Raw genomic sequence first — 10449 nt, 5'->3', positions numbered from 1 at the left:
CTTTGGCAAGAGTTGGATAAGTATCATAATATTATGCCACTATAAAAAAGGTGGAAGGAACATCATTTCTGCAGGAAATAGTATTTCCCAAGCAAATATCAAAAACGTGGCAATAAGAAAAAACATTAGATAGTAAACAGCAAGAAGATGTGAACCCTTCTTCTTATTTACCAGGCATCCCTAGTGCCACAGAATTCAGCAATGTAATGGGTACTGAAATATGTTAAATGAGTGAATGAAACACTGCTTAGTAACTTTGTCTATCCTCTCTAATCAAGAGATACAGAAAGACCACATTCTGTTAGATACCAGGAACTGATACATCTGACTAGGAAGGAAGATATGTCTTGACATTTTCGGATCCCCATTACCTAAAGAATGTTGAAAGGCAAAAAAAGAAAAAAGCCCCTGTCAGGAACAGATCACAGATCAGAGTAGCACCAGCCTACTTTCCCCTCTCTGAAAACTGAATGTCCTTAAGAGGAGTAGACCCAATAGAAAATTGACTTTTTCTGACACAGGCACTTCCCACTCCATGCAAAATGAGGCCAAGTTAAAACCGCAAAGACTTGGCTAATGCAAGCACAAGTTAATTTATTATGATTGGCCCAAATCACCCACTTTTTTTTTTTTTGCCGCGCAGGCCAATATCCACAACCGCACTGACGCCTCATGTAGAGCGAACGTTTTCCCCAGTAGCTGATGAGGAGGAGGGTGTTTCTCAGCCAAAACCGAGAAAGACTGGAAATTGTGCAGTGTAGTGCACCTTGAGTGGATCCCAGCCTTTAAAATTTACATTTCGTAAGAAATTCCTTCAATTTTCCATATTACAAGCTGGGGAAACAAATCTGAGCTTTTCAGGGACGAGTTCTTTTCCAAATACTACAACTGCTGCCAATTCCCCATCTGTCAGCCCCAGGCTGAACCACACACGACTCAGGTCTAAATGGTCACACCCGAGCTGACCGCCTCCCCGCTGGCCTTTAAAGAAGCCGCGCGCGGTCTAGCTGCCCCGGAGTTCAACTTCCGGCCACAAAATGAGAGGATGTTTTTCTCCTGGCCACGCCCTCCTAGCCACGCCCTCCACGCCCCGCGCTGGCCAGAGCGCGCGGGCGCGCCGGCGAGGCGGAGCCCCGTGGGCGGTCGCTGTGAGTGTCCCTTTCACCCGGCGGCGCGCAGGCACGCGCAGGCACGCCCAGGGCCCACGGACAGCGCGGCGGCGCGCGCGCGCGCTCCCGGAGCCCTCCCCTGTGACGTGCCTGGCCGAGGCCGCGCAAGGGCGCTGTAGCTGCCAGTGCCGCTGTCATGGCGTCTGAGGCGCTGTCTGAGGAGATCCCGCCGTGGTCTCTTTAGAGCGAGGGGCGGGCGGCTGGGTATGGAGAGCGGCCCCGAGAGCCTGCAACCGCTAGAACACGGAGTGGCCGCCGGGCCAGCGCCAGGGACAGGTTCTCCGCAGGAAGGGCAACAAGAGACCAGGCTCGCCGCTGGGGATGGTCCTGGAGTATGGGCGGCGGAGAGCAGCGGCGGGAAGGGGCAGGGGGCGGCGGCCGGCGGGAGGAGCCTCTCGGACTCGGCTTCTCCCGCCGGCTCTCCTCAGGTTCTGGTACCCTGCAGCTCGCTTCCGAGGTTGGGCTTGAAGGAGAGCGATTTGGAGAGTCCTGCTGCCCAGAAGGAGCCTGTAAGAGGACAGCACAAGGTGACCGCCTCCCCGGAGACAGCCGAGGCCGGAGCTGACCATGGGCTGGGTCCAGAGGGAGATGGGGGCGCCCGGCCGGATCCCGCCGGCACCTGCCAGGAAGAGTCGGCGGCCGCGGGCTCTTCGGAGCCCAGCAGCGGCGGCGGCCTCAGCAGCAGTTGCAGCGACCCGAGCCCTCCTGGGGAATCGCCGAGCCTGGACTCCCTGGAGTCGTTCTCTAACCTACATTCTTTCCCCAGTAGCTCCGAGTTTAATAGTGAGGAAGGAGCTGAGAACAGGGTCCCCGAGGAGGAGGAGGGCGCGGCGGTGTTGCCCGGGGCTGTGCCCCTGTGTGGAGAGGAGGAGGTGGAGGAGGAGGAAGCCCAGGTGCTGGCGGCCTCCAAGGAACGCTTCCCGGGACAGTCTGTCTATCATATCAAGTGGATCCAGTGGAAGGAAGAGAACACACCTATCATCACCCAGAATGAGAATGGCCCCTGCCCTTTACTGGCCATCCTCAATGTTTTGCTTCTGGCCTGGAAGGTACATTCCGCAGCTTCTATTTCCTACAGCTTTTGGGGAGGGGTAAAAGAGGGGTGAGAGAGTTGCTGCATTGTCAGCTGATACCTTCCTTTCTTTCCTCATTCATCAATAATCCCCGTTTCTTCCTACACGAAACTCACTCTGAGATTGTCTTGTTTAAGGAATATTCCCATGTGTATGTCAGAAAGAACTGCCGGCAACCTAAGATCTCTCTTGTCGCTTTCAACAGCTGTGCCTGATGCACTTGAAAACAGCCAGGTCTTAGAGCATCCTAAATCTTTTGATTACTTTTTAACTATATTTTTCTGTTATTCCTTCTTACTGACTTTATCCTATATGCAAAAGCGTGAAGAACTGGACAAAATCATCTTCAGAAGTTATCATCAATCCATTATATCAGGGAGCAAGTTTTGATGGTTATGTTTATGCTCCATTTGGGTGTGGATACTTAAGGACGTGGTAATAGGGAAGATGTGGCCCCTTAGACAAATTCCATTTATGGAAAAGTAATGGTCTGAGACCTAATTACCATAACTTCTTGGTTTTCAAAGATTGTTTTTATTTTATGGATGGTTTTTATTTGCCTCATTTCTTTGACTCTTGTTAAATAGTCTAGCATTATTACCCATAACCACACAGAATGTGTTAAGAGAGCTAAAATTATAATAACAAATAAGAAAAGATATATTCAAGATAAAGGAGCAAAAGAGGAAAGGACCCTTCAAAAGTAACTGTACTGAGGACTCAGGAGTGAGTTACCTGTACATGAAGTGTCTTATTTAAGCTTGCAGTTTTAGAGTGCTGAGAAGATGCATTTTAGAGCACATATTTTAACTGTCAAATTGAGAGCTGTATCTATAGATAAAATGTTCCCTAGAAAAAAATAACCTGGATTATTGTGACCAGTTAGAAAGAAAATCAAGTAAAGGGAATAGTGTTTATGAAATTCCCTCATCTTGCTGTCTAGCAAGGGATAATGCAAAAGAAATAAGATTAGAAATCTTACCACTATCAAGTGCATAATGGCACTCAAATGTTTTTAGTGGAGATTGCTTGCTCTTGAAGAGCTGTTGAGCTATTTGGAACTGCAGCATTGACTCCTTGAAATTACTAAAGAACAATGCAAGACAATATACTGTAAATACTAGGTTATAGGAAGCAGATTGAAATGCATTAGACATCCCAAGAGGGGAAATTTTCCTTTAGTCTGGTGTAGTTCCAGAGAGCTTCATGAAATTTTTATATCTTGAAGGAAGCTTTTAAGGAAAAAGTAGGATTTAAAATAACAGAAAAATGGGAATCCTGAGAGAGGGAAGGATATAAACAAAAACGAATGAAAACAGAATGAATAATACATGTGTGTATGTGTTTTGGATGACAGGAGTGGAAAGTTCATATTGCAAGATAATAGAAAATAAGATTGAAAAGGTGAAGAGCCACTTGATGAAGGACCTTGAATGCTAGACTAAGAAGTTAGATTTCATCCTCTAAGCCAAAGTCTCCAATCTGTCTGAAGGAGTAACTGTTTCCTTTAGGCTTTTCTCACTTCCTAGTTTCTGCATAGTCCTGCAGAAGCTCAAAGGAAAGAGCAAGTGCTGTGGTCTCACATATTTGAGGATAGATGAGCATTGGATTGGTCTTTGAAAGACAGCTTCAAGTGAATGACCGTAACGTTTGGGTTCCCACTTTGTGTGAGATAATAGAATACAGAGATGAGTAAGATGCAAGAGTGCCCTCATGTAGCTTAGTATTGATTCAGAGACAGACATATAAACCATAACCCCAGTGCAGTGTGGAATTATGCTATGGAATTACAGAGAAAAGTGTAAGTGAGAGTGGAATGTGTCAAGGGAGAGCTTCATAGAAGAGGTAACCTATGTACTGGGTCTGATGGGTGAGTAAACGAAATTCCTTTCAGGCCGAGGGAGTAGTATATTCAAAGATGCTGAAGCAGAAAAAGGTTTGTTCTATTTGGGGATTCTAACCTTGGTTGGACTGCGGCGGAGGAGGAGAAGGAAATGGCAGTAGCAGGAAATAAAATTGATGTTAGGTCAGACTCTGAATGAGAAAGCATGTTAAAGAGCGTTAAGATTATTTTATAAGTCTTTGGTTCTTACCTTTTTTTTCTTTCTACCTTAAGGTTATTGATGCACACAAAAATTACTTAGTAATCGTCAGTGATAAGGAGATGTATTAAGAGAAGCAAGGTTGGATAGAGCAGTGTCCTAAAAGTGAGCCAGGGTTTCTGAGGTCAGTACTGTTCAGAATAGTACTTAGTTGTTTTTTGCCTTTTACACTATCATTCTTTCAGTGTTAATAGAGTTTTCCAAGCTGTATGATGTGTGATGACATCCTTGCCCTGACGGTTAATGGAATGTGTGGTCTGCATTCTTGTGTTTAAAATTTTTCCCAATTTTTATTTTTAGTATAGTAAATGTTGATAGAATCCATTTAAACTAGAGCTTTTTAGGATCCTCAGTGATTTTTTAGGACTGAAGAGGGTCTTGAGACCAAAAAGTTTGAGAAATGCAGTTGTAGAGAAAAATAGTAATTAGAGTATGAAAGTTTTCCCTGGTGGCTCAGTCAGTAAAGAGTCTGCCTGCTATGCGGGAGATCTGGGTTCCATCCCTGGGTTGGGAAGATCCCCTGGAGAAGGAAATGGCAACCCACTCCAGTATTCTTGCCTGGAGAATTCCATGGACAGAGGAGCCTGGTGGGCTAGAGTCCTTGGTCACAAAGAGTCGGGCATGACTGAGTGACTTAACTTTCTTTCAGTGTATGAAGGTAATTGTCAGATTTCAGAGGACCCATCACTAGGCTTGTTTAGACTTTATATATAGTTGATAATAGGAAGCTATTATAAATTATTGGATAAAGGAATGACATAATGAAAGAGATCTTTTCATTTGAGATTAAACTAGAAGTCAGACTGTAATGAGTGTAGCAACAGGAATTGATGAGATTAACTCTTTTGGATGGGGAATTCTTTACCCCTTTTCTTTTAAGAGGATAGTGCCACACAGCCTAAATGATGAATTGACTACTAACTGGATATAGGAAATTAAGGATGTGATACTTTTTCCAATTTGAGTAATAGAGAATTGCTTGGATCATTCAAAAGATAGAGAATGTGCTTTTGATGGGAAAGTTGATGCAACATTTGGTTGTGTCAGATTGGAATTGTCTTACTAACAGTAAGTCATAAAAATATAAATGTTTATTATACCTTCAGAAGAATAGAATGGGCCTCAGAAAAGAGGTCAAAATTATGGGAAAAATTGAGTTGGAGAATTATTGCATAGATTTAAGTATGGTATCTATGAGAATAAATTAATTCTCCATAGTAAATGGTGAACAGTAGTTCTCAGCTATTCGGGGAGGGACTTCCCTGGTTGTCCAGTGTCTAAGACTCTGCACTCTCAGTGCAGAGGAGCCCGAGTTCCATCACCGGTCAGAGAATTAGATCCCACATGCTGCAACTAAGAGTTTGAATGTCGCAACTAAACATACTGCATGCTGCAACTAAAGGTCCTGCATGCCTCAGTGAAGACCTAGCACAGACAAATAAATAAATATAAATAAATAAAGGCGGTGGGGAGAAGGGAATGTAAGCAGTAAAGATGAAAGAGTATAAAAGAAACCAGTATAGGCCCAATTTGAGATGTAGATGAGAACTAGAAATGGGACAATGTCATAACAGTTGTCTGGGAGAGAGACTCTTAATTTTTTTTTTTTTTAAGTGACTTATTGTCAAATGCAACAGCGTTAAGGAACTGGTGAAGTAGGAAAGATTGTTGCCAAAAAGGACAGGTTTGAGAATAGGGCATTACAAAGTTAGGATATTGTGGAATCCTCAGAGGTGGTAAAATTCTCTTCAGAGGAAAAGAACAACAATCTTTTTTTTTTTTTTTTTTTTGCCCTGAAGTAATGGAAAGAAGATACAAAGGCAAGGTTATGTTAATTAAAATGGAGAGAAAAGTGAAAATTGAGGCCTCATTCTCAGTTTTGGCAAAGTAACAGTTGATCTCATCAGTAGTAACTATTGAACTTGCCAGTAATTAAGAGGAGAGGTTGCAAAGCTTCAAAGTGTGATTTTGTGAGAATATTATGTTGTATTTTAAAGAAGTTCTCATCTCATTGGAAATTATGCCTAGGAATTGAGGCATAAGTAGAAAGTTGTAAGTGGCCCTGGCTAAATTGGCGTACTCTGAAAACTTCTAGTATGTCAGTTTTGCTCCTCCCCCCATTAGTTCTCTTATCTCTGGAAACAAGAGGGGGAAGAATGGCTGTTTAGGATTATCAAGTATTGGGTTTTTCAAGGGTTGATTCATTGTGAGTCAGTGGAGTTAAGGGTTGAAAGTAAAAGAGTTGATCATCTTTTTGGGGGGAGAATGAAGCAATGAGAAAAATCAATTTTTTAATTTTTCTGCTAGGGAATTCTCTAGCAGTCCAGTGGTTAGGGCTCTTCACTTCCACTGCAGAGGGCACAGGTTCTGTCCCTGGTTGGGAAACTTTAAAAAAAAGAAAGAAAGAAATCAATAAACTGAATACATTAGGAGGATTTGAGTGATTCAGAGGAAGGAAGTACCATGTTTCTGAGTGAGAGATGACAGGTAAAATTATCAAACATGATAAGTACTGATTTGGAAATGTTGGAGTTTTAATTAGATGTGTTGGTTTAGGACTGATGGAAAATAGATGATCATTAATAATCTGTAAAATAGTTGAGCTTTGATAATCCAGTAAATCAGGAAAGAAGGAAATCTGTTCATTAATTTAATTTGAGCTCAAATTTTCTAATTCTCTTAACTGACACCAGGTAAATTGACTCAAATTTATGTCTTAGAACAAATATTTTCATTTGCTTCTTTAAAAGAGACTGGTTTTGGTTGTTTTTAAATAATTTTTCTTTAGTCTTTCATTTTATCTATCAAAAACAATGCCATTTATAGGTTTACTTGAGGACTATGACCCAATGAATCAGTTATGTTTATAAAAATCAACAAGTCAGAAGAAATGTAAAATTTACTTTCTTATGATACTGGCCTATACTATAAATGTTGAATCTGAGTGATGGGTATTTGTCATTATGCTGTTATTTTTTTCTACTTTTGCATATGATTTAACTTTTGCATTATAAAACAGTTTTAAAAGCTTCTGCATTAATATTTTTATATCATGAGACATGTTTAATAACAGAGGGAGTCCCTCCTTTGTCACACTTTTGTTTTCTTATAGAAAGAATATAGGTTTAAGGCCCACATACTCAAATATATATGTATGTGTGTGTGTATATATATATATATATATACATAGACATAAGTGAAGTGAAAATCACTCAGTCGTGTCTGACTCTTTGCGACCCCATGGACTATACTGTCCATGGAATTCTCCATGCCAGAATACTGGAGTGGATAGCCTTTCCCGTCTCCAGAGAATCTTCCCAACCCAGGGATCAAACCCAGGTCTCCTGCATTACAGGTGGATTCTTTACCAGCTGAGCCACAAGGGAAGTCCATATAGACATATATGTATATGTAACTTATACTGTACTTGTAGTAGAGGACATATAGTATTGTAATACCTAATTGGTATGTAACATGTTAGTGGAAGCCTAAATGCACTATTCTGATTTAAGATGTGCTTCAATATCTTGTATTTAAGATGTGCACATATTCTCTCCTGCCTAGCCCTTTTGGGTGGAAAATTCTTTTCTTTTTGCTTAGCAGGAGCTGAAGTGATCTCCCACTCCACATCAAGGGAGGAACACCAGGATTCTTAAGTTTGTTTATATTAGGCGGGTTGCTTCTAGGTTTAGACATTAAATCTAGAAACTGTAAAAGAAGAATTGATATATTTGATTCAGTAAAAAAAGAAAAGAGCTTAAGGTTAAAAAATAGACAAAAATATACCCCTTCGCCCAAAAAACTTCACCAGGAACTAATTCAAAACACACACTACAAACTGAGGGAATTATCTGCGAGACTACTGTATGTGTCTAAGGGCTAATTTCTCAGTTTACAAAGAACCCATAAATTAGAAAAGGAACTTCCTTGGTGCCCCAGTAACTAACACTCCATGCTTTCAATGCAGTGGGTACAGGTTACATCCCTGGTCAGGGAACTAGATCCCACAATCTGCCAAATAAATAAATATTCAAAAATAAATAAATTAGAAAGAAAAAGATGAGCAACGCAATAGCAAAATGAGCAGAAGGCCATTGGCAGAAAATTCAGTGAAGTTCAAATGGACATATCCTCTGTCTCATTATCACCTGCAGAGGCTGTGCTTCTTCCCAGAAAGCTTTTGCTCTAGTTCTCCTTCTCTCCTGGTGACTTTTCTTTTCTTGGACCCTTTTCTTGCTTTTGACTAGGTTTTATTTTCTCTTTATTACTTCCTGACTTATAGGAATATTGTAGCCACACAAATATTCTCATATTCCACTTTTCCTAAAGAAGGTACAAAGCTCTTTTGAGAATTTCCAAGTGTTCAGTTCAGTTCAGTTGAGTCGCTCAGTCGTGTCCAACTCTGCCACCCCATGAACTGCAGCACGCCAGGCCTCCCTGTCCATCACCAATTCCCGGAGTCCACCCAAACCCATGTCCATTGAGTCCATGAGGCCATCCAGTCATCTCATCCTCTGTCGTCCCCTTCTCTTCCTGCTGTCAGTCTTTCCCAACATCAGGGTCTTTTCCAGTGAGTCACCTCTTTGCATCAGGTGGCCAAATTATTGGAGTTTCAGCTTCAACATCAGTCCTTCAAATGAACACCCAGGACTGATCTCCTTTAGGAAGGACTGGTTGGAGTTCCTCGCAGTCCAAGGGACTCTCAAGAGTCTTCTCCAACACCACAGTTCAAAAGCATCAATTCTTCGGACTTAGCTTTCTTTATAGTCCAACTCTCACATCCATACATGACTACTGGAAAAACCATAGCCTTTAAAAAATAAAAAAAAAATAAAAAAAATAAAGACTACCTAAAAAAAAAAAAAAAAAAGATATAAATACCCTCCCAGTAAAAACTGTCAAAGTATTCTTGTTATAATTACCACGTTTTTATATTTAGGTTGGTAAAAAAAAAAAAAAGAAAAACCATAGCCTTGACTAGACGGACCTTTGTTGGCAAAGTAATGTCTCTGCTTTTTAATATGCTGTCTAGGTTGGTCATAACTTTTCTTCCAAGGGGTAAGCATCTTTTAATTTCATGCTGCAATAACCATCTGCAGTGATTTTGGAGCCCAGAAAAATGAAGTCAGCCACTGTTTCCACTCTTTCCCCATCTATTTGCCATGAAGTGATGGGACCAGATGCCATAATCTTAGTTTTCTGAATGTTGAGCTTTAAGCCAACTTTTCCCCTCTCCTCTTTCACTTTCATCAAGAGGCTCTTTAGTTCTTCACTTTCTGCCATAAGAGTGGTGTCATCTGCATATCTGAGGTTATTGATATTTCTCCTGGCAATCTTGATGCCAGCTTGTGCTTCATCCAGCCCAGAGTTTCTCATAATGTACTCTGCATATAAGTAAAATAAGTAGAGTGACAATATACAGCCTTGACGTACTCCTTTTCCTATTTGGAACCAGTCTGTTGTTCCATGTCCAGTACTTACTCTTGCTTTCTGACCTGCATACAGATTTCTCAAGAGGCAGGTCAGGTAGTCTGGTATTCCAGTCTCTTTCAGAATTTTCCACAGTTTATTGTGATCCACAGAGTCAAAGACTTTGGCATAGTCAGTAAAGCAGAAATAGATGTTTTTCTGAAACTCGCTTGCTTTTTCCATGATCCAGCGGATGTTGGCAATTTGATCTCTGGTTCCTCTGCCTTTTCTGAAACTGGCTTGAACATCTATAAGTTCATGGTTCACATATGGCTGAAGCCTGGCTTGGAGAATTTTAAGCATTACTAGCATGTGAGATGAGTGCAATTGTGCGGTAGTTTGAGGATTCTTTGGGATTGGAATGAAAACTGACCTTTTCCAGTCCTATGGCCACTGCTGAGTTTTCCAAATTTGCTGGCTTATTGAGTGCAGTACTTTCACAACATCATCTTTCAGGATTTGAAATAGCTCATCTAGAATTCCATCACCTCCACTAGCTTTTCTCATAGTCATGCTTCCTAAGGCCCACTTGAGTTCACATTCCAGAATGTCTGGCTCTAGGTGAGTGATCGCACCATCGTGATTATCTGGGTCGTGAAGATGTTTTTGTACAGTTCTGTGTATTCTTGCCACCTC

The 10449-nt window shown here is 41.5% G+C and overlaps 1 protein-coding gene across 2 annotated transcripts in view; it reads left to right on the top strand.

Moving 5' to 3' along the window:
• The first annotated feature begins 1240 nt into the window (after window positions 1–1240).
• Window positions 1241–10449, top strand: part of MINDY2 (MINDY lysine 48 deubiquitinase 2) — an 85445-nt gene continuing 76236 nt past the window's right edge. The window contains exon 1 of one of the 2 annotated variants that reach the window (XM_070797489.1): window positions 1241–2218. In XM_070797489.1, coding sequence (XP_070653590.1) covers window positions 1376–2218 — 843 coding nt within the window. In that variant the 5' untranslated portion in view covers window positions 1241–1375. The remainder of the gene's footprint in view (window positions 2219–10449) is intronic. The other variant, XM_019968759.2, reaches the window with a different exon arrangement.

Source organism: Bos indicus, chromosome 10 (assembly GCF_029378745.1).
Source record: "Bos indicus isolate NIAB-ARS_2022 breed Sahiwal x Tharparkar chromosome 10, NIAB-ARS_B.indTharparkar_mat_pri_1.0, whole genome shotgun sequence".
Classification (NCBI taxonomy): Eukaryota; Metazoa; Chordata; class Mammalia; order Artiodactyla; family Bovidae; genus Bos; species Bos indicus.
This window is presented reverse-complemented; position numbering and strand designations above follow the sequence as displayed.